This window comes from Clupea harengus, chromosome 1, assembly GCF_900700415.2.
Source record: "Clupea harengus chromosome 1, Ch_v2.0.2, whole genome shotgun sequence".
Classification (NCBI taxonomy): Eukaryota; Metazoa; Chordata; class Actinopteri; order Clupeiformes; family Clupeidae; genus Clupea; species Clupea harengus.
Genome location: NC_045152.1, coordinates 2,092,806 through 2,120,305, shown reverse-complemented (window position 1 = coordinate 2,120,305; position 27,500 = coordinate 2,092,806). Strand labels below are relative to the sequence as shown.

Genomic DNA, 27,500 nt, shown 5'->3' with positions numbered 1-27,500 from the left:
CAGTGGCCCAAATCTCATCAGAGATAATGGCTCTCCTTCTTGCTCTTTCTCTTCATCCTCTTCCTCCTCCTCCTCCTCCTCCTCCTCCTCTTACTCTCACTCCTCTGCCTTTCTGATCACCTCTCACTTCAATGTTGCCATCAATTGTTCTCCAAACCAGGAGCTAACCTGTGGCCATCATATTGCTAAAGCTTTGATTTCAAATTGCACAACAGCCTTGGAAATGGAAGTTTTGACAATTGAATAGCAGTGTGTTCTGTCTGAACACAAGGAGGTTTTGGCATTGATGAAGTGTGCAAAGTAGAGAGGATGGTGTTTAGTGTTTTGAAGAAAGTGTGGTTAACAATTGAAATTTGTGTCTAAAGCAGATAATTGTGTGTTGTGTTTTGAAGAAAGTGCGGTTAACAATTGAAATCTGTGTCTAAAGCACATAATTGTGCTTATAGTTTAGCAGAATTGGTTCAGGGAGTTGGCACATGAGTTACAGGTTGTGGTCATTGTGCCATAAGTTCCAGTTTTTGAATGTAATCAATCGAGAAAAACTGTAATAATGCCATAGTAATGGCTCTATCACATACTCACAGGGTGTAAATGTTAAAGAAGCTTTTGCAGGACAGATCTCAGAGAAACCTGAACTAAATCCTTCTCAATAGGGATCTGTGAGGTTTGTATAGAAAGGATAAACATGTATTGACACATTTGTTATAGCACCCTCTATTACCCTAACAAAATAGTTGTAGTATGAAATGCGATATCTAACCAGCTGGACTCAAAAGACCTGTAGAAGTTTCTAGAGGGGTTAGAGCAACCTCTCTCTTTCACATATCTAGCCTGTAGTTCCTGTAGAATCCTGTACTTACCCATGTGTAATTACACACCAAGTCTTCTTCTGTAATTTAATGTCAAGTAGGATGTCTGTATAAATGTGTGTGTGTGCGTGTATGAGTGTAAATGTGTGTGTGTATGAGTGTAAATGTGTGTGTGTGTGTGTGTATGAGTGTAAATGTGTGTGTGTGTGTGTGTGTGTGTGTGTGTGTATGAGTGACATGTGTGTGTTTATAAGTGTAAATGTGTGTGTGTGTGTGTGTGTGTGTGTGAGTGTAAATGTATGCCTGTGGATCCTGGCATATCATTACTCAGGGCCCCCTGTGAGAGGAACTGATTTCTGCACCCGCTTCCCCTCTCGGACGATGGTAACCCGACTACACAGACATACACAAATGCACACACTACCGTCTGACGCGAACATGTGGGCACACACCCCATTCCACTGTGGAATATAGACCGTTATTTTTAGCGCTGGCGTGGTCCCTGGCTCAGAGGTCGACACACAGACACACACACACACACACACACACACATTACCCACATGCCTCTCCTCAGCTTCAGAAGAGAGAAGGAGCCTGTATGTGCATGACTGAGAAGACAGTCTATTTCAGATTGAGTACATCAGACAAGAACACGGAAACATAGTCAAGAAAAAGTGGCAAAACCTTGTGGAAGGACAGAAGACAGAGAGACCCTGAGAGAGGAGGACACCTTCCATCACAGAGGACAGTGGCAAGACCCCCTTCTTTCTTCTCCCTGGGGCATGGAGCAAGAACACTCTACGGGAGTTTTTGGCTTGACACTGACTTGAAGACGGACACGCATGAAGCAATTTCAACACAGAGCAACCATCCAGAAGCTTCTCGAGTTTCAGAGTGAGCCATCTGCAATCGTTCATCTCAGAGACAATACAGAGGGATTTCAATGGGACTTTCAAAGGGAATCCAAGGGTAACTTGTCTTCTAACCAAAAACAATCTATCAATAACTTTCTAAATTAGCCTGTGCCAAAGTGACACCTAAGCCAGGAGACTTGAGAAGGGAATTACTTGATTGTTTCTATTGCTTTTGTGACAGTGAACTGGCAGTATTGACGCAAACTTGGTACAGAAGAGTTTATGCTGCTGTTGCGCTGGGCACCTAGAGGACTGTAATCCGAGCTGTGACACACTGCTGTAATTACAAAGCAGCATGGAAGATTAGTAATTAAAGCAGCTATAAAAAGCAGCTGGCACAGGGCGAGGTTAGAGGGGCTGGGACGTCCCCTACACACACCGTTACTGTGGGAACACGCACACCACAAAAATCACTTTTTAAAGTATCTAGTACACACTCACACACACTGTGAACAGCTTCTTTAAAAGGCACAAGAAAACATATAACACACCATACCCATATTTAAAGTAATACCAATACACACAGTTCATAGACTGTTCTAGATATTTCTACAAAGACCAACTGAGAAAGTGTGCACAGATATATAACAGGCCTGATCATGGATCCCCATGGTGGCCACTACCTGAACAAGAGTGCAGTGCTCTCTGGCCTGGGTATCGCCCGCATTTGCCAGCTGCTTCTGGGCTGCACCACCATGTCTCTGGTTTCCCACAGCGCCGGCTACAAGGCCGACTACGGCGTGTACTGCATGTTTGTGTGGTGCTTCTGTTTTGCCGTCACACTGGTGGTCTTCACGATGGACGTGACGCGGCTCCACGGCTGCGTGCCCATCTCCTGGGACAACTTCACCGTGTCCTTCGCCATGCTGGCCACGCTCATGTACATCACCGCCTCTGTGGTCTACCCCGTGTACTTCCTGAGCAACGAGTGTCCGTCAGAGGGCTGCGAGACTCGAGACTACCGCATAGCCGTCACCGTCTGCTCCAGCGTCTGCTGCTTCGCCTACGGCGCTGAGGTCTTCCTCACCCGGGCCAAGCCGGGTAACGTGGTAGGCTACATGGCCACGCTGAGCGGCCTGCTGAAAGTGGTGCAGGCCTTTGTCGCGTGCATCATCTTTGGAGCACTGGCTAATGACAGCGAGTACAACAGACACATACCCACGCAGTTCTGTGTGGTGGTGTACAGCCTGTGCTTCGCCGTAACCGTCTTAGTGGTGGCGGCGACTGTGTCGGGCCGCACGGCCGCGCTGCGCTTCCCCTTTGACCGCTTTGTGGTGATCTACACGTTCGTGGCTATGCTGCTGTACCTTAGTGCTGCTGTGATCTGGCCGGTGTTCAGCTTTGACAGGAAATATGGGACACCAGGCAGGCCTTACAACTGCCCACGTGGACAATGCCCTTGGGACAGCAAGCTGGTTGTGGCTGTGTTCACCCAAGTCAACTTGATCCTCTACTTTAGCGACCTCGTCTATTCACAAAGGATCCGTTTTGTCTCTCACTCATCAGTCTAGAGAGTCTGCCATTCCCACCTCGGACAACGTTGTCCTTTTGGTGATATTCATTCAAAATGCCACTGTTCTAATATCTACTGGAAACACTTGTATTCTGGTATTCAATGGAATACCCTTTACTCAATGCAAACGTCAATTCAGAGATATTTTAATAAAGAGTTCTCAAGTTTGTGATCATGATTTTTGAGTGTCTTGTGTAACATAACTGCTTTGTATAATTGACTTGTATTTATGGGTAGGCTATTGCTGTATAGTTTGAAAATGTAATAATGCTATTATCACCCAAGTTAATTACTGCAATCTCTGCCAAATTAAACAAGAAAGTGTTTCAATGTATTTTATACATATTTCTAAAGATTGAAATGAGTGACTATCAACAAATTATTCCCTCAGATTTCTGTGTTGTTACAAGGGGGGTGTTACTGATTAAATATAATAAAAATGTATCAAACAGGATTTCCCGCAAGTTTCTGCCCATTTAATTTAAAGCAGCAATAAGTAGTTATGTTCCAAAACTAGCAAGCTAACTACCTAAAACACATGCAAAGACCTTGCAAACACCACCAACAGCCCAGTTGGCACTGAAAGAAGCTTGCCAACACACTTAATGTCTTTTGGCAGTATAGCTGGCACTGTCATGCTGTGAAAGCTTTTCTTCAATTTTTGTAGCGTGTTCCAGCCCGGTACACAGAACTACATAGGGAATATCCTGGATGGCTAGTGGGAAAGACACAGGTGTTTATCTGTCCTTCACATGACCATATGCTATCTAAATTAATTTGATGATGGTACAAAACCTAGTTTCCTAAAAAAAACATACCTCAAAAAGTGTCAAATTGTAACATATTGTTACTTTAACACAAAGCGTAAACATGACTCAAAAAGGTCTGTCATTTCTGGAAATGAGCGTCTTTGCACAACGGTGGTTATTGACCTGTATGAATGACGACAGCAAACTATTGGCCAATTGACCTATACCTTGGTTTTGAAAAAAGTAGTTGACCTGGACATATGTCAACGCCAAAACTGCGCCAGTCTCTGATTTGTTAATAACATGTTCCACTCACTCCACACCCACTGCACTGAGAAAACTGATGCAACTGCGCCACTGACCCAATATCCTGTAGAATTGACCAATAAGAGGCCACGGCAGACACGTCACAACAGCGATTGGATGAAGCTAACGCAAATGTCTCACGCTATTGGTGTAGCTTGCTGTCCGTCTGATACAGAGGAGCATCGGGCGCGTGAAGGAGACCAGCGCCACGTTGTTAGCAGTTTCAAGCAGTTTTTATTTCGCCTTCATTGCTGCAATTGCTGAATGGGCATTTGACATTGCCGCATCTTTTCGGTAAGTGTACCCAGCCGACATCCTCGGTGCTCCGTCATTGCCATGAACAACTAAGGCAAGTTTAGCTGGTATGGTTAAACCAGGAAGTATCTATTGGATATCCTTCAAATAGATTGCCGGTACTTGATATTGATGACAGACTGAACAAAACCGTGTTTGGAGCAATATAAACAATCAAGGATTTATAGCTTGTTTATCTTCACAGTAAGCTACTCAAGCATCAAAATGAGTGTGGGCTTTATTGGAGCGGGCCAGCTGGCTCACGCACTGGTGAAGGGATTCACAGCTGCAGGTAAACTGTGGATTCTTGCTATTTCATTTTGACGATAAGAATTAATAACATTGCTGCCATTGTAAAGATTACACCCAAAGTCTTGCTTAGGCTGAAATACAAAACAACATGTCCGTGTAATGTTGAGCATTAGAACCTATTTTAGATAACTTGTTTTAACTTCAGTTATATATTTATTTGTTACAGTTTTTAGATTCCTATTTCAGTTGCAGATACTGCCCCATGGCTAGCAGGAATAGCCTATGAGTGCATATGGTGTTTTGTAAGTGTCTGAGGTCGTTTGTCTCCTCCCACAGGTGTTATTGCAGCACACAGAATCACTGCTAGCTCCCCAGACAATGACCTGACCACCGTGGCTGGCCTTCGGGTAAGTACAGAAAACACACACACAGACCTACTCATTCTGTCATGCAAAATCATGTGACCTCAAGATGAATACTCAGCCCCTTCTTATTTACCCAGTAAACCTTGAGGCAGACAGATACACACTCACAAGCTCAACAGTCATGTAATGGCACAGGAGCATGATGAAGAGGTCTGTGGCAGTAAGGTGTATGTGGACAACACTGTTTGCTGAGAAAGATGTGTGCTTCCCTTTGTAGAAAATGGGCGTGAACATGACCACCAGCAACAAAGAGGCAGTGCAGAAGAGTGATGTTCTCTTTTTGGCGGTGAAGCCACACATCATCCCATTCGTGTTGGATGAGATCGGTCCAGACATTGAGGACCGTCACCTGATTGTGTCCTGTGCTGCCGGAGTAACCATTGGCTCCATTGAAAAGGTCAGGAGTCTGCCGTGAAGCGTAGCGCTCACATCACATAACATCACATCACAAATGCACTTGGCTTAGAACTGTAGCTTAATTGTATGCCAATGAAATGTACCATCCCATCAACCTCCCATGAATTAAAGGGACATTACAGTGTAAAACAAAAAAATATGTAGCATAATGTTAAATAGTTGATTAAAGTGAGAGGGTTTTGTTATATGAAATATTTGCTTTTCCTTAGGTGCTAAATTCACTTTCCTTAGGGCTACCATTGGGGCACAAACTAGAAACCATCATATGCTTTTAATGCAGCAATTACATTGTTTGTAATACTACTGATAAGGGGAAAAAAAAAAACATTTTATCCTCCCTGGATTTAACGTTGTGGGTATTTTCGACACACCCCTTACCCCTTTATAGTCAAGCACTTTAATGTGACAGGTGTAATAACAGAGGTAGCTGGAGCTGGTCAGCTATAGTTGCCAGGCTAGTTTTAAGGCTAAAATGTCAGTCAATTTTATGGTAAAAGTAAAAGTTTTATTGTAAGCAGAAACAACCAGAAACTGTACAAACCACCAGACCCTGAGATGCATTGTGATTAGTACCTCGTGCTACGTCAGTTCATTTTTGTAGTCTTAAGTGTATTCTCTGCTCTTAACATGACACTCCCCAAATCACTTGAAGTAGCCTGTAAACACTAAATCGCAAAGATTATGTTTGTTTTAATACTTGAAACACCGGCACAAACTCTAACCAGCAAGGCCTCACAGAAAAGATATTCTATCCTGCCACCTACCATCGAGCTGAAGCAGCATGCAACCTAGTGCTAGCCCAGTCATGGCTTTGAAACACTACTCTACAGAATGTGCTGCCCCCCCCTGTACGCTGTCACACTGTAACCTGACTAGACACTCAAGCGGCTGACTACGTGCTGTAGCAGCTGGAGCACTTCTCTGACACACACATATATATATATATTCCATATGTTGTGTAGCAGAAATCTCTCCACAAAGTGCCAACTTCATCTGCATTTTGTGCATTGACTTAACAAGATGTGACCCCCTTATCAAAATGACTTAACAAGATGTGACCCTCCTTATCAAAATGACTTAACAAGATGTGACCCCCTTATCAAAATGACTTAACAAGATGTGACCCCCTTATCAAAATGACTTAACAAGATGTGACCCCCTTATCAAAATGACTTAACAAGATGTGACCCCCTTATCAAAATGACTTAACAAGATGTGACCCCCTTATCAAAATGACTTAACAAGATGTGACCCCCTTATCAAAATGTCTGCTTTTTGTAGTCTAGGTTCTACAGCCAAGATGCATGTAGAGTTGTATTTTCAGGAAGTGTGAATAGACGTGAACGTTTGTATTTATTTAAGACAATAGCATGTATCAGCCTGCTATTGCATCAATCAGCTTGCTATTGCATCACCCCCTAAAAACTGGGATGAACTGACGGTGTTTGTCTTCTGTTTTGGGACAGAAATTGATGCAGTACCGGACCAACCCAAAGGTGATGCGCATCATGACCAACACTCCTGTGGTCGTGCGGGAGGGGGCCACGGTCTATGCCACGGGCACCCACGCGGAGGTGGAGGACGGCAAGCTGCTGGAGCAGCTGATGAGCAGCGTGGGCTTCTGCACTGAGGTGGAGGAGGACCTGATCGACCCGGTCACTGGCCTCAGTGGGAGTGGACCAGCCTATGTAAGTGCTGTGCCCACTCATTTTCCATGTTTAACGGGGGGGGGGGGGGGGGGGGTGTATATGAGAGGTGCAGAGTACTTAAAAACACAGTACACACTTTTTGCCCCTTTGTGTTCAGTAATGGATATGCATCAATGTTACAACCCCAGGTCCCCTTTGCTGTGAAAACACAAAAGCTTCCGAATTGTTGAGGACTTGTTTGTAGCCTACCCTGCATTGATGGTAGGTGACATGAACTACTTGAGGCTGTATCAATAGAAGGGGTGAGCGACCTGCGCAAAGAATCATATCACAATCTTTTTAACACACAATCACAATCCATGATCTGAATTTTGATCTTTCTTTCCAATTTTGAAATCTACTGTCAAGGGTATCCAGCTATCCAGCCGATGGACTTCAGATTTAAAACACATGATTACACTAGACACTGTTTTCAAAATGGTCATTTTGGAGTTATTATGATATTATTGTAGTATATTGTAATATAGTGAACTCCAGTAAAATTAAATAAACTAAACTTAAAAAAAGGCATATTAAAATGTAAACAACACAAAAGTGCACTTTTCAAATTCTGACATTTTCAGATTGAGAACACTTTAAGGAAAACAAGCGTTCAGAACATTTTCACAGTTTCAACTTCAAGTTGTAATCCGCAGACAATAGATGACAGAATAACCATAAAATAACATAAGACATAACATGTGCATCATTGCTTCAATCCCACATTATCCAGAGCTTTGAACGCCACCATAACATTAGCTCGATAGAATGTGACCGCCTCAGTCAACTCTTTCCATCGTTTCCTGCCCTTTCCGTATTTTGGTTGGACTGCTCTGTGTTAGTCAATGATAACTGTTTAGGTTTCAGGACCTTGTGCGATGCAGATGAGTGTGGTTGTTCCTTTGGATGCTTCCCTTTAAGGTGGCTGGAGAGATTTTTTTGTATTGCCTCCGGAGGTGGCGACCGTTGCCCAACAAAGTTTACTGATAACTTTGCTTTGAGAAATACCTGACTGGACATAACCAAACCACTGCCACACTACGTGACGTCGAGTCCTTTTTTGGCACCAGCTCCTAATCCGCCATGCTGCTAGCTTACGTTGAATTGTTTGTAAATATGGCACGCATGAAAGAGACCTGAGGCACGTGATTTATAATTTGGCAAATCAGCACAGCCATGTAGTAGCCAATCATTATGACTGTCAACATAGCTTTCAAAGATCCACGCCATCAAAGTTTTATGTGAAGTTTGGATATATTAGTACAAGGACAAGAAAATGTCACGATCTCCTCAATTCGCCTGAAAAGTAGATCATGGACATCACAATATAAAATCGTCACATCGCCCACCCCTAAATAAGTGTGAGAAAGGCAATAGTGTTATTCCCAGGCCTGCGCAGTCCTTTTTTTCTTCCCATGAGCAGCAAGTTGTTTTGCAGGTTCAGGTTTTATAAAGATGTTGGTGATGACAATGAATGGAAGTTGGTTTGTAGGATAAATATCCAAAACACAATATATAAATATAAATATCCAATGTACAAGATCTTAGGAATTGTGCCTTCCAGCCATATGCAGCGTTCAACTAGAGATTTCTGAAAAAACAGAAGCACGCCTCCAATCACTTACTTTCTTTTTTAAAAGTGCCGTGTCAGCCACACTTACTAATCAGCTGGTAGACCCGCAGCCTACCATATTGGTGTGTGACTCCCTAATTCCTTGAATTTGAAACTTTAACCCAGTCGACCTATTGAGCCACTCTTCACTCTGTATGGGTATGTGTTTTGTGTGAACACAGGCGTTCACTGCAGTGGATGCTCTTGCTGATGGTGGAGTCAAAATGGGCTTGCCGAGGAGACTGGCAGTGCGATTAGGAGCCCAGGCTTTGCTGGTAAGTTAAATCATGACTTTGTAATGGTAGGCTTCAGCTACACTGTCCACATCTCATAGGACATAAATCATTTGGACCACTGCCATGTAGAAGAAAGAAAAAAAGGACCAGATATGTGATGCAAGAGACGGTTATCCTCTTTATTGCTGCTGTCACGTGAAGGGCATTATGAGTGATGTCCTTGTCTCTCCTGTCTGTTCAGGGTGCAGCCAGAATGCTATTAGACTCGGAGCAGCACCCTGGCCAGCTGAAGGACAACGTGTGCTCACCAGGGGGCGCCACCATCCACGCGCTGCACGTGATGGAGAGCGGTGGCTTCCGCAGTCTTCTCATCAACGCCGTGGAGGCCTCCTGCATCAGGACGAGGTGAGCCACCACATCTCCCCACCAGAGCCGGCCGAGCGTTACTCGCTTCCTTATGGAACTGGGCGACAGTGGTACAGTGGTAGAGAAGTCGTTTAGTAATCAGAAGGTTGCTAGTTCCATTCCCTGTCGAAGCGTCCTTGAGCAAGACACTGAACCCCTAATTGCTCCTGATGTGCAGTGTGCCATCAGTGTAAATGTAAAATGTGTATACATTGTAAGTAGCACATATGTAAGTCGCTTTGGATAAAAGCGTCTGCTAAATGACTAAATAAATAAATAAAAACTGTTTGACATGAAGGCTTAAAAGGTTCTCCATAGAGCGTTATTGACAGTGATCAATGGGGTGTTGTGCTGAATCGCTTCTAACTTCTGCTGTGCTGTGCTGTGCTCTCCTCCTCTAAAGGGAGCTTCAGTTCCTGGCCGATCAGGAGAAGATTTCGTCAGCTGCCATTAAAAAGACGACCCTGGATAAAGTGATGCAGCAGCCCGGGGTGGAGGAGGGGGGCGCCGTGGGGGTCCGCACCGGGCTCAGCCTTTTCAACAACAGACACAAGAAGTGAGGACTGAGCTGAGGAGCCTTCGCTGTCATCTTCCAGAGACGCAGCCTATAGTACATGAACTCTCACCGTGGATTCCAGAAACCCCCCCCCCCCAACAGCGGTCAGCACTTACTAGACCTCTTCAGGGTGGTCTGCCGTCTCTTTTCTTTTTCTGCCCTGGCCTGTCCCGAATACAAATACCACATTTGCACAGTGGGATAAACGGTTAGAAGTTATACATGTAAGAGCTGAGGATTCATAGATTTTGCCTTTATTTTGATAATGGAGAACTGCAAACCTGATGCAAAAATAGCTCAAGGTTTACATTTTTGTAATGTTTTGATATGAACTTCAGTTTCAATACAGATAGACAGTCACCACCTTTTATCATTTCTCGATAAAAGTAGTGCATCATGAATTTGTATCCATTTCCTCCTGCTTTTTCTAAATTTTGACAACACTATCAAGTCCGTTGGTTTTGATAGTGGTGCATTTAGCTAGTAGTGTTTGCATCACACTGTTTAATCCACGTTTGAAGCTAGGCCTCCTCAGAATTAGCCGGAAAAAAAAAGTTTCTTTTAATGGATCACACCGTGAGCAGAAGCCTGAAGATGACTGGGACCCTGTCTGCCTGAGGACAGCTTGAGGGGGGGGGGGGAGGTAGAATATCAGGAGCAACAATTAAATAAATCAGACAACACCTCTGTCGGCAAAACCCCTGAAGTGTGGAGCGCAGATTAGCAGCGGAACGATGAGGGAGAAACTGCACAGTGGCCTAATTCCTGTTGATGAATCCGTCTATATCAAAGTCCCACCTGTTACACATGGGCAGCACAAACACGCTGTATGAAGTTGCGATCAGTAAGCGCTGTAACTCATTAGTTATGTCAGTTCTTGTGATTTACGAAGCGTGCAAACTGTATTCGTTATGAAACCAATGGAGATATTTCTTACTGCTTTTTCAATGGTCATTAATGTAATAAGATTTTGAGTAGCAGTTTTTCATTTCGAGCTGTGACTCTCCTGATGAAGCACTTTAAAGCTGGACTATCTGTTCACGACTACATGCTAACAACTGTCTCTTTAATCTGTGTCAAATCTCAGATCTGTGTTTTGAAATGTTCCATTATTTTCCTTTTTGTGAACTGTGGTCATGTTGTAATCTTTTGACAAAACACAGGAGGGCATACTGTTCTTTCAACTGTAATGAAAACGAATACAAACAATATTGTGATTTTTAAATAAATTCACTTAAAGGAAACCAAAAAAAGTGTTGTTTTTTTTTTTTGCAAAGGGTTTGACTGAAATCGGACATGCACCAGGGGCCGTGGGTGAAGTGACACACCAGTACTTGCTCAGCCTCGCACAGCCTATTGTTAGCTCTGCCTGTAGCAGGTCAGGTTACACTGACCGCGTTCCTTATTTAGTTTTCTTGGGCACACAAGCTGGGGTCATATCAGCACACCCAACTGTCGCTGACATTTTAGCGATCTTTTTAGCCTGTCCACATGCTATGACCCAGATTGCGATTCTGACAGCGATCAAGGCCGCTGGTCTGACTGGAAAAGTTCAAATTCAACGCAACCTCAAAACTCAATTTACTAAATATTTCTAAATGAGATGTACAAGTGTAAAATCTGATCTGCTGCATGGACCCTATGTGAACTTGTGCATGTGGCAAATGGTGACCTATCTAATCCATGCATGAAAAATAGTCGTCTAACCTAAACACACTTTCCATTGGCCTTATGGGCTTAAACCGTCAGATGCAGCAGTGCGACGTTAAATCTGCACATTAACAGCCTGAAACACGTTCTAAGTTCTCCAAGTTTTGCTCTCTTCCTCGCTGTATCTGCACGTTGTCGGTATATTCTTGGTGCAGCTATTATGCTGAGCCATGAGCTCATCGTCTGTGTCACTCGGTACCTGCGATACGTCACCATCACTACATAAATAGCCTACGTCTCTAAACCAAGGGGTTCTTCTCTCTTGTCACTATTGAGCGTAGGCTACTACAGACATCAAGCGTGCGGCAGCGCCGCGCGGGGATTCCCTCAATTAGGATAACAAAGCACAGTCGACAACACGCGGTAGACTGTGAAATCACGAGCGATGTAGGTGACTAGAAGGGTATGCGAGGAGAAATGTGTCACCGGATCGGTGGCTAAGTGGTCTGCAAGCTCATGCACTCGCGAGCGGTTCAGACCTGCTGCTTCATCACATCTTTCTAGCCGCGCCGACATCAGAACCACAGCAGGTAGGGCACGCGCGGTATTGTTCATTCATGCAACACCAACAAACGGGTATTGTTACCTGTAGTAATAAGTACACTAAAATGTATATTTCAGTGGGTTTGGGCAACCTTGGGTTTTACCTGTCACTAGTTGTCTGAATCACCAAATCCAATTTAAATGTCGAAGGGTCACATACTCGCGTACTCCTACCTAATTGAATTTTATAGACCTGTCATTTGGTAAAGTAGAGTAGCTATACTACGTAGGACTTTTAAATATCGGCATGTGATTTCTTTGGGATATTTTTCAATTTCGTGTACGGGGCAAAGGCTCGCTGGTTTCCTTGCTGATTCATCATGTGGACTGGTTCCAGTTGTTTGAGAAACAGAAGCGTATGGTATGTATGTACTCGGCATTTCACTGAGTGTCGCCAAAATGACAGGGTGGAGTTTTGACGGGAAACCGTATCTGCCTGCAGGTATCTGAAAGCAGATTTTCACGCCGTCTGCTTAGCTCTATTTTAACACATCGAGTAACCTGTTGGTAGTGGCATTAACAATTGTTTACAGATTTTAGTTAGACATATCAGCAGTGGAGTAGATTTGACGTTATAACCGTATTTGTAGAGGTGTGTTTAGTGTATGGTGCTCTCTGCTCGCTCTGACCACAGACCGCGCGCGTGTATGTGTGTTTGTGTGTGGGGGTGTGTGTATGAGAGAGAGTATGAGGTCTCTGTTCTGCATTTATGCGTGGAGTGGTGTTTCAGAAGAGTAAATTACATCAAATGAAATAATTTCACATTTTAGCTCTGACACTTCACTTTTCACTGCTCTCGCCTTTGATCTCCCTGTTTTTGAAAGAGCGGTAGTCCCTGTTTGTTGATGCTCTTTAAGTGTAGAGATGAACAATTCTCTGCAGGGCAGGACAGTGTGTGTGTGTGTGTGTGTGTGCCTGCCTGCCTGCCTGCCTGCTTGCCTGTGTGTTCTTGTGTGTGTGAAGGGGTAGGCTTTGTGTGTGTGTGTGTGTGAGAGTGTGTGTCTGTGTGTGTGTGTGTGTAGAGGGAGGGGTCTGGTGATGAAACTCTTTGCAAGGGTGCATGTTCCCATCAGTTGCTGTGTTATTTTTCTCCTTGCCCCGAACATGTTGTTTTTTTTTATCAGGAAAGGGATTTTTCAACATCACTCACATCACATGCAGGCCTTAAGTGCCTGCTTAGAGCCTAGCATGGCACAACAGCAGAAGAGGAGGTTCTTCATCTTTTCTTTAGGCTCCTTTAATGTGTCTGTCTCCATGGAGATTGATGCATCAAATGTGACTCAGATTAGATAAGCTCGATGAATGTGGGAGGGATGTTTCCAACATTTTTCTCAACTCCAGAGAAACACACATCCCTCTTACTGAAGGTTGCATGAGAGAGGGATAGAGAAAAGATTGGGGAGGGGGGGGGGGGTGCTGCTGGTGAGGCAGTGGGGGTCGAGGTGCTTTTATGTATGTTTTAGTTAGGTTGCATAAGACAAGCTGGCATGGATGGATATCATGGAGGGTAAACCTCCAAAGCATTTCATCAGAATTGCATCATGACTGAAAAAATAAACAAAGACATTCTCACACATGCCATGGGTCTTTCTGTTCAAGTGATTCCTCTTTGAGGACGTCTGACAGTTTGCCTAAAATTTATACAATGAACTAGAGCCATGCTCTTACTTCTTTACCAATGGACAATGTTTTTTTTCCAGTAAGATTTGTAGAGCTTCGTAGACCATACATACTGTGTGTACAGTTATTATCTAGGGTAGATTGTCGAGTAAAATGCGAAAAAGGTAGACATTTTCACAAGTCAATACTGTAAGGTAAAGAAATAATTTGCAACTAAATACCCAACTTGCATGACCTCCAGCCTGATAAGGTTTGGTATACTATTGTATTTACTGATCAGAGATAGGCTTCTACTGAAGGTTGAACTAAATATTTAATGTAGCATGAAGATCATATTTAGCCTCTCACCCATCTGACTCTGGACGCTGATCAGCTCCCTTAGAGCTAATTGGGCACTGACCGTGGTGCTGAAAGCCAAAATGGAAGTGAATTAAGACAATGTCATGAGCTTCATTATAGTAGGAGCAATCTTAATACTTATTTTGTTTTTAACAATGACATCAAACATAGCACATTTAAAACATTTATTTCTTTGTGTGATAACTAACGCTACAACTGTCATGTATATCCAGCTATTACATCGATCACCCTGATCAAAGACCTAGTTGATCTCATATCCCCAGGTGTTAACCATGTTTCAAACTCTAAACTAAATCAAATTGGCTATAGTACTGTTTCTGATTCTGACTCAGTGAGCTGAAGGGAGAGGAGTGAGGGGCCATGCCTGAGAATGTAATGAGATGTATGTGGTCAGAGCTGGCCTATAGCTGGTATGCTGCTAACGCCAGTGCCTTTATGTCCACATGATGTGAGTTGAGTGTTTGTTGTGTGTAGATGTAAGTGGTGGTGTGGTCCACTTTCCCCCTCTCAATTGTCTCTGTGTGTGTATGTGTGTGTATGTGTGTGTGTGTGTGTGTGTGTGTGTGTGTGTGTGTGTGTGTGTGTGTGTGTGTATGTGTGTGTGTGTGTGTGTGTGTGTGTGTGCGTGCGTGCACTTGTGTGTTCCTGTCTGTGTGTGTGTGTGTGTGTCTGTGTGTAATTGGTGCTGTGTTCATGATCTGTGCTGAGATCAGGGCTTTTCATGCCCTCCTCTACCCCAACTCCTCCAAATGTGTTGAGAAGGCATTTCTCTCGCCCTCCCCCTCCCCCCTCCCCCTCCTCCTACTCTCATCAGCTCTGATTTGTCAGCATTATTCTCAACTATTCATAAAAATTCGACTTGCGTCTGCAAAAGATGGCTATGTCACCCTCCCCAACCACTCCAAGACACACACACACACACACACACACACACACACACACACGCGCGCGCAAACAAAAATTCAACTTACATCTGCAAAAAAATGTCTGTACTATCCTCCCCATGACACACACACAAACAGAATACTTCCTGACACTGTGAGTTTAGCAACAATAGTTACCAATAAACCCTCTGGTCTTCTTGGAGTCTTTTACTGACCTGTGTCAGTGTAATTTGTTCTTCTTGCAGCCTTCTACCCGCTATTAATCTCTCTCTCTCTCTCTCTCTCTCTCTTACCCCTGTCTTTCTGTCTCTCTCTCCTTTCTCTCTCTCTCTCTCTTACCCCTGTCTGTCTGTCTCTCTCTCTCTCCTCTCACTCTCTTACCCATGTCTGTGTGTCTGTCTGTCTATCTGTCTGTCTCTCGCTCTCTGTCTCTCCCTTCTCACTCTCCTACCCCTGCTGTTCTCTCCTCTTTCTCTTACCCCTATCTCCCCTAAGTGTAGGGTGCAGCATCGGGAACTCGTGATTTTGTGGCATGAGTACCACACACAAAGCCAGCAAAACACTCAAGGTAACACAGTTGAACCTGTCTCTCGGATGGCCTCACTCTTCTTCGTTCTCCTCTATTCTCCTCCAACTCTATCCATCAACATTCTGGTTTTCCCTTGTTTTCTTCGCCTCATCTTCCTCTCTTTTTCTAATCAACACAAATTCCCTTGCTCATATTCTCTTTCCATTAGGCCTCATTTCTCTTTTATTTGTTTTTTATTCCCCTGTTATCTACGTATATCCCTGTTTTTGTATGCCTGCCACTCTATCAGACAGTCTGTCTTCTTTCTTCACTGAAATAACTCTTCTTTACTCTTCCTCCCCCACCTGGCCAGGTGAAGCATGAGCCGGGGGCCAACGGCGAGAGTCTGTGCGACGATGAGCTGGTGTCCATGTCGGTGCGGGAGCTCAACCAGCACCTGCGTGGCCTCACCAAGGACGAGGTCGTGCAGCTGAAGCAGCGGCGGCGCACGCTGAAGAACCGCGGTTACGCCGCCAGCTGCCGCATCAAGCGCGTGACGCAGCGGCAGGAGCTGGAGCGCCAGCGCGAGCTGCTGCAGCAGGAGGTGCAGAAGCTGGCCAGCGAGAACGCCGGCATGCGCCTGGAGCTCGACGTGCTGCGCTCCAAGCTCGAGGCGCTGCAGACTTTCGCCAGGGCCGTCGCCCGCACCCCTCTCAGTCCCCGGGGTCACCTGGCCTCGCCCTCCGCTGCACCGCTCGCGCCCTCGGGCAAAGTAGCTGCCACCAGCGTCATCACCATCATCAAGTCGAAAGTGGGGACAAGGTCGTAACCGGGGTCATAGGGGTCAAACTGAGGTTGGGATCAGACAGGATGGGGTAGATGGGGTGGCAGATCTCAATCAGAAGCAGGACCGAATCACGTGGGCAGCACAAAGAGCACAATCAACTGGGATAAAGTATAGTGTTATGCCAGATCATGTTTTCTGGAATTGTTTCTTCCATCAAGCCAGGTAGCTGTTTCATTTTCTTTCTTCATTCCATTGCTGAGTGATGTTTACATGTACCATGTGACCAAGATGAGCAATAATACCAGTATTTTGTGGAATACAACCAGCAAATATAATGTTTTCTGAATATTCTGTGATATGACCTGGCAGGCAATACTTTCCCCTTTATTTGACAGGGCGCTAAAGACATGTCAGTAAAGTATGTTATGGTTAAATTATCTCTGTAATAAATACAAAAATGGCATATCTCTCTGAACAGCATGCTTGGCATGGTTCAGAGTATAATACATGTCAGGCCTTTTTGACAGATGAGTTGCTATAGTAATGACACTTCCAACTAATAAAGCTTACTTTTGATCTCTGAGCAACAGACACTGGGATAGCTCAAAGACTCTCTTCTCCATACCATCAGATGTGTACTAGTCCACCGCTTATTGTTACTTTGTTTGGTGTCCTCATTTTCAATTTGAAAGCGTTGGTTAATTCATTTTTCGAAATCATTACGACTTGAGCTGATGGTATATGTATTATACATGGCAAGTATTTGTATGCATACAAAAGAAATGCTGAGGCAGAAATGTGCTTATGTTGTGAATCTGGCAGTAACACTGTTTCCATGCTCTTAGATTAAGTCTCACTTAAATAGACTACTGACTGGTGCAACAATTGTGAAACGTAAGTGTAGTATGTTTGTTTTGTCATAGAGCCCTAACAGTTCTTATAGTTCTGAAATGTTTCGTTATTAAACACAACCCGTAAACATTTCCATACATCATACGCTGTTCCACGTAGTGTTCACCATTATTTAGTTGTTGTTATTTCAGAAAAAAGATAGGAAGGAAATATACCCACCACAAAGAAATCCTTAGCTGTTTTTTCAGTCTTACCAAAAGTGGCTTATTGAAGTGTTCCAGCTTTCTGTATTGCATAGGTACCTGTTGTGAGGTGACCCGTGACGTGACGTGACGTGTGTATGACCTGCGCATGACCTGGTGGCAGAATTGCTCAGTGTGCCGTTGCTGTAACGCCATTTTGCTCTAATATTGTTCTACTGTACAGCTTAGTACTGTAGCGGCTGTAGACAAGGTGTGTAGTGTGTGGTGATATTGGCCCCTGTAGTAAAGATTGAGTTGGCATACCCAAGTTGTTTTAGTACACAAGTGCCAAACGGCAATCTTTTTACAAGCAAGGGTCGCATAGCATATCAGTAAAACCGTTTGCAATACTTAAATAAAATGGTTAGATAGAACTTGTAGTGATTTTGGGTCAAGGACATGAAGTCCAGTTCAAGGTTCATCAAATCATAATATCTGTCAAATGGAGTTTCTGTTTCGGACCTATGCATCATTTTGGCACGTGTTACTGTTTTTGCTCTAGCCAAACCCAAAGGAGGTGTCTGCCTATTCACTGAGCCAGTGGGCCTCTCCCCAGGTCAAAGATACTACTGATTTTTAAATTATGCAGATTTTAGAGACCAACCATTGGCACAGAATGGGAGTTATTACGTATATGTGGTTTTGGAGTCACTGAAGTTAAAGTTAAGTTTCTTTAAATATGACTTTCTATCCCATGCACCTCTTATCCTCTACCGTACCTATATATCCTCTAACAATTTGTGTTAAACCCTATAGAAACAGGTTGACGTATAGGTTGGTTTGCGCTGCTCAATGCTGTGCCCTCTTCCTGTCCCAAGTTACAGCCCTGCTTGAGTGGAGGCCGCCGGTGCAAGATGTGTAGCATTTGTGGGAGCTCATTTTTAGCCAGAAATGTGGATCTAAAAGTCGATCTAAGTTCGGTGATGTTATTTAAGTTACTACAGCCCTCCAGAGCACACACATGGTTATCGTGGGGCTCTCTCCCTTCTGTTATCTTTCACTATGGTCATCTCCAGACCTGGTCACGTAGCTGTTAAGCCAAATATTGGTGATCCATGTCATTAAGTCTGACAAATGAAAGGTAGTTTTTTTTTTTTCATATTGACGATGCAAGTTCTGTAAATAAACTACATGACTCCAAGATTACATTTCTAAGCACATCATCAAGAGTGATGTCACCAGTAAAGGTCAGTGATGTTTTCTAGTCTTTCATTTCTTTTGTTTCTTAGATCATTGGTAGAGAACTGAGTGCCAGTGTCTTTATTGATGAATGGTGAATAGAGATGTGTGATATTTCGTCTGTATGGGTAACAATGTACTAGGAGTTTGTTATAGATAATTCAAGAATCGAAAAACTGAACATCTTGATGTTTCTGTACTTTCTACTGTTGAAAAGTGACTTTTAACTGTCTAAAGGTGATATTGTGTATTCGGATAACACAACTCTGGGTTTCATCCATGAGTTGGACCTGTTTCAGAGGTGTGTGAGTTTTGTTTGTGTGTGTCTGCATTATATGTTTGTTGATAAACGGCTGATTTTATTTTCTATATATGATAAATAAAAAGCTTTTTGAAATGTACTCGGCAACAGAATGTCTTAACATGCAGCAATCAGCTGGGTTGAACTGACCCAGTTTGCAGCTTGTAAAAATAACCAGGGAGGTGACTTTTGGTTAAATCAGACAGTGGTTCGGGAGACTGTGGTCATTCAGATGGCACAGATTTGTTCGGCGAGAGCCAGAAAAAGGCAGCGGATGCCCCAGTTTGGGGGTCCTTGGTGGACGCGGCACAGACTTAATGGGTAGGAGCGGGGGCTGGTGGACGTGGAGGTGTGCTTGTCCTAAATGGAGGGGGGGGGGGGGGGGGGGCACGGATGAAGTCATTTATCCTGCTCTGAGCTGCAGGTAGGTAGAAGCAGACACCCAGACACACACACACACACATAGACACAGTCTGCGCTGTTGTTGTGAGTATTCCATTCTCCTGTGGCCAATACAGACATTGTCTCTGACCTTCAAATGTTTGAGTACGAGTGAGAGTGTGTCATTATATGTTTTGTGCACTCTACTGCATACATGGTTGTGTGTGTGTGTGTGTGTGTGTGTGTGTGTGTGCATGTGCGTGAGCATGTGTGTATGTGTGTGTGATATGTGTGTTGTATTTGTTGTGGATAAAGGACAGCATTTGTCATTCTTACCCAGTTCTCTAGCAGTTGCCTGGCCTAGATCTCTCACTGGCAAAGAGAATGAATGAGCTACAAATCTCAGCACATGAACACATACCTACTCACAAGCACGTGCATGTGCTCTCTCTTTTTTCTCTCTCTCTCTCTCTCTCTCTCTCTCTCTCTCTCTCTCTCTCTCTCTCTCTCTCTCTCTCTCTCTGTCTCTCTCTCTATCTCTCTCCCATAGACACACACACAGTTTTACTCAATAAATCTTGCTAGAAGTCCAACTACCGGATCAGGGATTTGCCATCTAAGGAATCCTGTTTTATCTAAAACAAGTCAAGGGAGAGATGTGGTCACTGACTCTATACAGTATTTAGCTATACATTTAGGTAAGGCCTTAAAGGCACAGTATGTATTTGTATTGTCAAAAATAAAAGTGTTTATAGATATATCACAATGCTATAGTTTTGAAGAAATGGTGAAGCATTGTGTTCCCCAGTTTTCCTATTCATTCTTTGATGCTTCTTTCTTTTCAGGTATTCTTATGCACTTGTTCACATATTCTGTAACAATATCCAGGTAAACAAATGCAATGAAATACCAGAGAAAAGGTGCAGCATTTCTTTCCTGAGTAGTTAATGTACAGAAACATTACAAAACACACGATTTTTATCATGGCTGATCAATGACTTATATCATTGTTGTCTAAAAACATTTTTTGTAAACAAAGACTAGCAACTTTAATGTTTTACAATATGAATTTCCATCTGTGTATACCCAGTTTCAGGTATGAGATTGTGACTCGTTGTTAATATTGCACTCATAACGTATAAATTCAATGAAACAGGATATGAGTTGGCTTAAAAAATATCATACTTTGTTTTGTTAGTCTCACAAACTAGATGTTTTGACTGTCCTGTAGCATTCTGAGGGCGCGGGCAAAACTCTAACTTTTTTATGCGTCGCCCACGATACTCATGTTTTTCACAAGATGGCGCCAGTTTTCCATTTTCTTATTTGATAGGCTTATGTAACAATACTCCAATTATCTAGAAACCACTATGCAAGACCAATAACAAGTATAATTTTCAAGGTCACTAGTCCAACATCTTTGAGGAAGCACACTTATGCAAACCTACATTCAGATGCCGTAGCCATCCACTTGCGCCACCTCACGATCTCCTGGAGGCAAATCTTAAATGATAAGCCTGCCTATATGGTAGGCCTTGTCATCCCAGTTTTCAATTGTCTATCTCACTTAAATATGAATTTGCTCCTGTTTTTTTTTTTTTTTTTTACCAGGTTGCAGCTTTCGTTTTACTGAGAAGATGAAATCTGATTTGGCTAAAATAGGACAGTCAGGACAGTCTGAATAGGTTTCAAATATAACTAGCCTACCCTGCTCTAAACAAAAAGGCTTTTTCCATATAATTGGTCAATAGCCGTTGAAATGTTGACTTCGACTCTGACCTATGGGTCTGTTATCCTATTTTGCGGACGTTTCCGATATGAAGGAGGTGTGCTGTCCCTTTCAGAATGACCGATTCTGACGCAGTCACTTTGCCTTGACCTACCAAGAAAGCCTAGCTTATCTTTCTGATGTGTTTCTGAAGGAAACGTCTTCTCTGTTAATAGACTATATCATAAACCATCACGGTCACATGACTAGGGAACCAGGCGAACGATTATGTAACAACATGTCGGCTGTCTGAGCGAAATCATCGAACCACTCGCTACTCCATGACGCCACTTCCCTGGTGAAGGAGGCGTTGTCCCACACTGAAGCGTCACTCTTCTGCAGAAACCGGCTATTCAGTGAGGGTACCCTGTACATTACGACGAGCTCTCGGACAGTCAGTGGTGACATAGTAAGCCTAATTGTTTTAGTGTAGGATAAGTGTCGTGTTTAGTGAAATTGTTTTAGATAGGCCTGGAGCTGAACCGTATATAAAATGATAAAGAACGGATACCATCAGACTAACATTCCTGGGAAGGACGCAGGAGCAAACCCAGGCGTCACAGCCTGCAGCCCAGAAAAGCGACGGCGTATTATCCGGGTGTGGTGTGATGGCTGGTGAGTGACTTGAACGTGTCAGCGTTAAGGGTATCTATGACTTTTGGGTCTTAATGCAGCAAAGTAAACGCGCTTCCGTGAACTTAAGGGGTATCTTGATTAATATGCGTGCTGTCACGGCATAGACCATGGGCTATTCACTGCGAGTCATGTGTTCGGCATGACAGAAACGTTGTATAGAAACAGCAGTTCACCCTTGATTGCAACCACTAACCGTTGGATACAAAACAAAACTATTAGGCCTACGGGGATGAATTTCTTCAGCCTTCATTTGAATTGTTATCGCCTAGTTGAGCTTGTTGTTGTTTTTGCGACGCATGCCTAGGGGTTTGACTGGGGATGTTACCATCTATGTATGCGATGGTGTGTCAGAAGTCGAACGAAGCTGTTTTTATTTACCCTCGCCACGGACAAACATAATTTAGGTTAATTCTCACTCTGGAGATGGGCCAAGGCGACCACCATAGCAGCGCGCAAGATCATCGGGTGCTAGCTACTCATGCCAGCCCTCTATCCTCACCTTCAAGTCCGTCTCGGTCGCGCAACTAATCCCTCATAAAGAGGTGGAGAGTGAGAGAATGAGGTGAGACTGATAAACAACACATCTTTATTATCAATAGCACCAATCAGGCTATTGATTTCTCTTCTGCTGGACAACTAAGTGCTTCAACAGTGTTCTCATCCCTATCGTAGACCACCAACATATTTTACACTGTTAAACTGTTAGGTCGACTTAAATCGTTTAAACATGAATGTACACAGCCTGATTCCAATAGCAGAGAGTTTTTAAACAGCACGTGGGTGAGACTGTGTTGATCCGTGCTAACATGACAGTGTATTGAGGGGGAAAATTGGTACAGAATTGGTTGGTTGGTTTTGTTGGTGGGGCAGAGAGCTGAAATGCCTACAGTGATGCACGATGCCTGCAAGTCCGTGAGTGTGTGTGTGTGTGTGTGTGTGTGTGTGTACGCCTGCATTTACACACAGTGCTGTGAGGACATGTAGTGTCCTTATGTGCAGGTGCTGGCTGCAGGTGCAAGCATGAGAATCGGTGTGTGAGTGTGAGAGTGCGTGCAGGTCCATTAGTGGAAAAAAATGTGGTGGATTCCTTTGCTGAAGGCCTGGATTACTCTGCTTTCTCTGGGAGGATTCCGGCTGGGTCGGCCCGGCTGCCCCGCTGCTGTGTGCTGGAATGTAGCGGAATGTTTGACATGCCAGAATATTAACCGCTGCGATGAGCGCTCACAGAGGGGCTGGGTAAACACACATACACACACACACACACACACAAACACACACACACACACACACACCACACACACAAACAACGACTGTAGACCCTGTAACCTTGATATCAGACAAAAAACACACCCGGCTCATTCACTCAATCAATCACGCACACTAAAAGAGTTCGCATCACTCGACATTGATGTTGCAAAGATTTGTTATGATACTATTTGGCTAAGTTATCTAGAATATTATTCATACACATCACTCACTGTAGCATAGTGAACAGTATTATACAGTTGGATTTTGGCAGTGCAGATTGCAGCTGGACTGAGTGTGGGCCTGATCTCGCATGGATCCAGGCCAGAGCCGGGCCAGAGCCGGGCCAGAGCTCAACAGAGTCTGTCTGGATGTCATCCAATCACACCTGGAGACTCCAGATTGTCCAAGGCAAAGAGCACAGCGTCTCAACCAGGTCCAAAGACCTCACACGTTAGTGACTGGGTGAAACAATCGCCCAGGACACGTCACACACTTACACACACCACACACCTGAGACTCCTCACCTTCACCCCCCCCCCCCCCCCCCAACTGAAAAATGGTCTGAGGTCTAATCAGGCGGCTGATCAGCTGGTGTCCGGTTGGATCACTGTCAGCAGTGCTGTCGTGTGATTTACACATGATCATGATTTACCTTGGCCTCCATCCTTCCTCTTGCTGGGCCTCTCAGTCTGCCCCAGGTCAGCGTGACCGAGGATAGTCATGGCCTGGGTGTCTGTTAACTCTAGTGGTTAATATTTTATGCCTGATGTCACTTCTCCACTGATCCTTGCTTGGTTGCTGAAGGGCACACCGGGCCCCAAAGAAGCCTCTGTTCTCTAGTTGCACACTCCAAGGAAAACCACAACCACACACACAACCATGAACCAACCACGCACACAACCAAGGGCAACTAGACACACACACACACACACACACACACACACACATGTAATAATCAGTTAATACTGTATAACGGAGATGTTGATAATAAGATAAACTTAGAGGATATAAGATATATGATGTATCACTGGTGTGGGCCAGAAAGCTGAGTAGAGGGTTATGTAACTCCTCAAGAGAGCTAGTGTGTGTGTGTGTGTGTGTGTGTGTGTGTGTGTGTGTGTGTGTGTGTGTGTGTGTGTGTGTGTGTGTGTGTGTGTGTGTGTGTGTCTGTGTCTGTGCCTGTGTGTGAGACTCACAACTGAAGATCAAATTGAGAAAATGAGCTCTGGGAGCCTGCTTGTGTGGCTGTGAATTCTGCAGACGGCTTATTAAAAAATATTTGCTCTGGTCGCTTTAGGACACTACTTCAATAAACTCCTAGACCCCTGGGTCAGTCAGGTCATGGGTTCAGTGAAACCGATCTCTCCCTCTGTGGGGATAGATCCCATGGTCTCTGCTTTAGCCCAGTACTGTATGGTTTACTGCTATCCTCTCTTTCTCCCTTTTAAAGGTCCGGGGTTCACCTGCTTTTCGGGCTGCACACCCAGAGGGGCTCTATACCTTCACTCTATACCTTACCTAAAACTGCTACCTGCTACCTGAAACAACTGTCAGTTATTCAGTGACTAAGTGGAATATTATAATCATGCCATGTATATAGTTCAGTTTGCTGTCAGTCTGACATGAAATGTCTATGCATATGTCTGTCAACAGCGTTGTGTTGACAATCTACAATCAGAAATAAATCAGTAAGGTGACTTGAATAAAATGATTTCTTAATTCCAAAGCTACATCTCTATTTCTCATAGGTGGTGGATAGCAGAGGGCCTTAATGAACTAGTAATAACGCCGATTAGTGTTGAGTAAACAGTCTGAGCAGTGACAACTGCTGCAGCATTGAATACGATTCATAGTGTTATTCGTTTGTCGTCGTTGTTGTTGTTGTTGTTACTGTTGATTCATTTCTGACATGATCCTTACAGCCGAAAGCTAATACTATCAGGTATTGATTTGCATACATGTACACATTTTCTAGCAATATTGTTGCCTGTTCTCTTGTGTTTGTTCCAAGAGAACATAACATTTCTGTGGAATGATAGTTGATATTATGAGAAAATAGTTACAATTTTGATTCAATTTTTCCATAAAGAAAGGCCCCTGCTTAGGCATAAACTAAATCTAGTATCAAGGCAGCAAATGACACATTGTTAGTTGAGGTGAGTTGTCACTGTGAAATGAACTTTGCTTTCTCCCACACATGGTACACTTTTGCTCTCTCTCTCTCTCTCTCTCTCTCCATCACTCTCTCAGTATGTGTCTGTGTGTGATGGGCGGACAGCTATCGTGACAATAGATTAGAGAAGATTACCTGCAGGATCTATGTTAATCCAATTACAGAAGAAGCTGGAAGTCAGATTCATAGTGGGCCACTTGTTCAGGGATCTCAACACTGTGAGGAGAAGTAGAGATCAGTGTTTGTGTGTGTGTGTGTGTGTGTGTGTGTGTGTGTGTGTGTGTGTGTGTGTGTGTGTGTGTGTGTGTGTGTGTGTGTGTGTGTGTGTGTGTGTGTGAGAGAGAGAGAGAGAGAGAGAGAGGGTGTGTTTGTGCTTGTCCATCCATAGTGACAGAGTGGTTTTGTAATAGTTACCAGTATAAACATGTTCATCAGCTGTCACTGGAACGTCAGCGTTAGAGCATTGTGTCCCAGTTGAGCATATACACAGATACAGATACACAGATGGGACTGCGTGAGATAACAGAGGGGGGCAGCGTCTGAGGCCTGAGGCAGCAACACATACAGAGGCGACAGTGGTTCAGGAGGTAGAGAAGTCGGTTAGTAATCAGAAGGTTGCTAGTTCGATTCCTCACTGTTGAAGTGTCCTTGAGCAAGACACTGAACCCCTAATTGCTCCTGATGTGCAGTGTGCCATCAGTGTAAATGTAAAATGTGTATACATTGTAAGTCGCACATATGTAAGTCGCTTTGGATAAAAGCGTCTGCTAAATTACTAAATGTTAATGTATAGACTGTTTTTTTTGCCCCCTTCTCCTATCATTGCTAATGCCCATTAGGTAAAAAAAAAGTAAATGCACAAATGACTTGTATTATCAAACATACTGCCGTACTGTGCACTGTATGTATTGTGATAAAAGGAAAGTTGTCAGTGTGTCGATGAGGTTCTCATAGCGTTGCTAATGTAATGATAATGTTAACATAGCGTAATAAACCATGTAAGAGGATGTCTTAGCTGTGTTTTTACAATGTCCTCTAGCAAGACACAATAATAGTGTTAGCTGCCAAATCTAAAAAGCCAGATTATAACAAAGATTTGCCAATAGTTCAGATACAGAAGGAAATCTGAAAATGCTGTCATTTTGTGGTGCTCTTCCCCTTTAACCAACCATCATGAGAGACATGCATGACAGGCTAATTGGGCACCACCCTTGAAGTGATGCTCACGGCCTGCTAGAGGTTCACAAGTTCCTGCTCTGATTGATCGCATTTTTGACAAAGGTGTTCGTGTGTGTGTGAGGTTATGTTATATAAACTGCTCTGCGCTGCATCCATCACACTCTGGTCCCTCTCCTCTGCGCTGTGTGGTAACCATAGCGTCTCCTGGGTGATGTACTTCCTACTTGCTGTGATGTTTCCATGGTGCTGGTGCTGACCTGCCGTGTGGTGTGTTTTCTCCGCCCCTGCAGTTATGATATGGTGCATTACGGCCACTCCAACCAGCTCAGACAGGCCAAGGCCATGGGGGACTACCTCATAGTAGGAGTGCACACCGACGGTAAGGACACTCGGGGACACACGGAAAACAAGAACACGTGGACACATAACCACACTTAGGCAAACTCGCACACACACACACACACACACACACACACAGAGAACACACACGCACACACACACACACACACACACACAACACACACACACGCACACACACACGCACACACACACACACACACACACACACACACAAACACACACACACGCACACACACACACGCACACACACACAAACACACACACACACACACACACACGCACACACACACACACACACACACACACACAGAGAGAACACACACACACACAATCTGTTGTGTGAAACAGAACAACCAGAGTTAACGCTAAATTGTTGTTGTGGCACACAGATGAGATCTCAAAGCACAAAGGCCCCCCAGTGTTCACGCAGGAGGAACGGTATAAGATGGTGAGAGCCATCAAGTGGGTGGATGAGCTGGTGGAGGGGGCTCCGTATGTCACCACCCTCCAGACGCTCGACAAGTACAACTGTGATTTCTGTGTGCATGGAGGTAAGTAAGCACACCAAGGCTCACGTGCACATACACACACAC

The 27,500-nt window shown here is 44.1% G+C and overlaps 4 protein-coding genes across 6 annotated transcripts in view; all 4 read left to right on the top strand.

Moving 5' to 3' along the window:
- The first annotated feature begins 1,190 nt into the window (after positions 1–1,190).
- On the top strand, positions 1,191–3,359 carry LOC105908954 (myeloid-associated differentiation marker-like protein 2). Its single transcript, XM_031574071.1, has one exon. The coding sequence runs from the start codon at positions 2,323–2,325 to the stop codon at positions 3,232–3,234; it is 912 nt and encodes a 303-aa protein (XP_031429931.1). The 5' UTR covers positions 1,191–2,322; the 3' UTR covers positions 3,235–3,359.
- Positions 3,360–4,438: 1,079 nt separating this feature from the next.
- Positions 4,439–11,429, top strand: pycr1a (pyrroline-5-carboxylate reductase 1a). Its single transcript, XM_012837537.3, has 8 exons — positions 4,439–4,585; positions 4,791–4,877; positions 5,174–5,244; positions 5,480–5,659; positions 7,146–7,367; positions 9,162–9,254; positions 9,457–9,620; positions 10,024–11,429. The coding sequence occupies exons 2-8, from the start codon at positions 4,811–4,813 to the stop codon at positions 10,178–10,180; spliced, it is 954 nt and encodes a 317-aa protein (XP_012692991.2). The 5' UTR covers positions 4,439–4,585; positions 4,791–4,810; the 3' UTR covers positions 10,181–11,429.
- Positions 11,430–12,034: 605 nt separating this feature from the next.
- Positions 12,035–19,262, top strand: LOC105908952 (transcription factor MafG-like). Of its 2 annotated transcripts, none has more exons than XM_031564154.2 (3): positions 12,035–12,416; positions 15,794–15,861; positions 16,175–19,262. In XM_031564154.2, the coding sequence occupies exons 2-3, from the start codon at positions 15,826–15,828 to the stop codon at positions 16,628–16,630; spliced, it is 492 nt and encodes a 163-aa protein (XP_031420014.1). In that variant the 5' UTR covers positions 12,035–12,416; positions 15,794–15,825; the 3' UTR covers positions 16,631–19,262. The 2 variants fall into 2 exon arrangements, with proteins under 2 accessions (XP_031420014.1, XP_012692975.2); XM_012837521.3 differs by having other exon boundaries at positions 12,036–12,416; positions 15,789–15,861.
- A 1,774-nt stretch (positions 19,263–21,036) lies between these two features.
- LOC105908955 (ethanolamine-phosphate cytidylyltransferase) overlaps positions 21,037–27,500 on the top strand; it is a 14,367-nt gene continuing 7,903 nt past the window's right edge. The window contains exons 1-3 of one of the 2 annotated variants that reach the window (XM_042708780.1): positions 21,037–21,071; positions 26,838–26,926; positions 27,297–27,458. In XM_042708780.1, the coding sequence (XP_042564714.1) occupies positions 21,052–21,071; positions 26,838–26,926; positions 27,297–27,458 (271 nt within the window). In that variant the 5' untranslated portion in view covers positions 21,037–21,051. Of the gene's footprint in view, positions 21,072–21,563; positions 21,927–26,837; positions 26,927–27,296; positions 27,459–27,500 lie in introns of those variants that run through there. The other variant, XM_012837524.3, reaches the window with a different exon arrangement.

Coding starts and splice junctions, on each gene's coding strand:
- LOC105908952 (XM_031564154.2), top strand. CDS start 15,826: ATGAGTACCACACACAAAGCCAGCAAAACACTCAAG. Junction 15,862..16,174: donor AAGCCAGCAAAACACTCAAG/GTAACACAGTTG, acceptor CCACCTGGCCAG/GTGAAGCATGAGCCGGGGGC.
- LOC105908954 (XM_031574071.1), top strand. CDS start 2,323: ATGGATCCCCATGGTGGCCACTACCTGAACAAGAGTGCAGTGCTCTCT.
- pycr1a (XM_012837537.3), top strand. CDS start 4,811: ATGAGTGTGGGCTTTATTGGAGCGGGCCAGCTGGCTCACGCACTGGTG. Junction 4,878..5,173: donor GAAGGGATTCACAGCTGCAG/GTAAACTGTGGA, acceptor CTCCTCCCACAG/GTGTTATTGCAGCACACAGA. Junction 5,245..5,479: donor CCACCGTGGCTGGCCTTCGG/GTAAGTACAGAA, acceptor TTCCCTTTGTAG/AAAATGGGCGTGAACATGAC.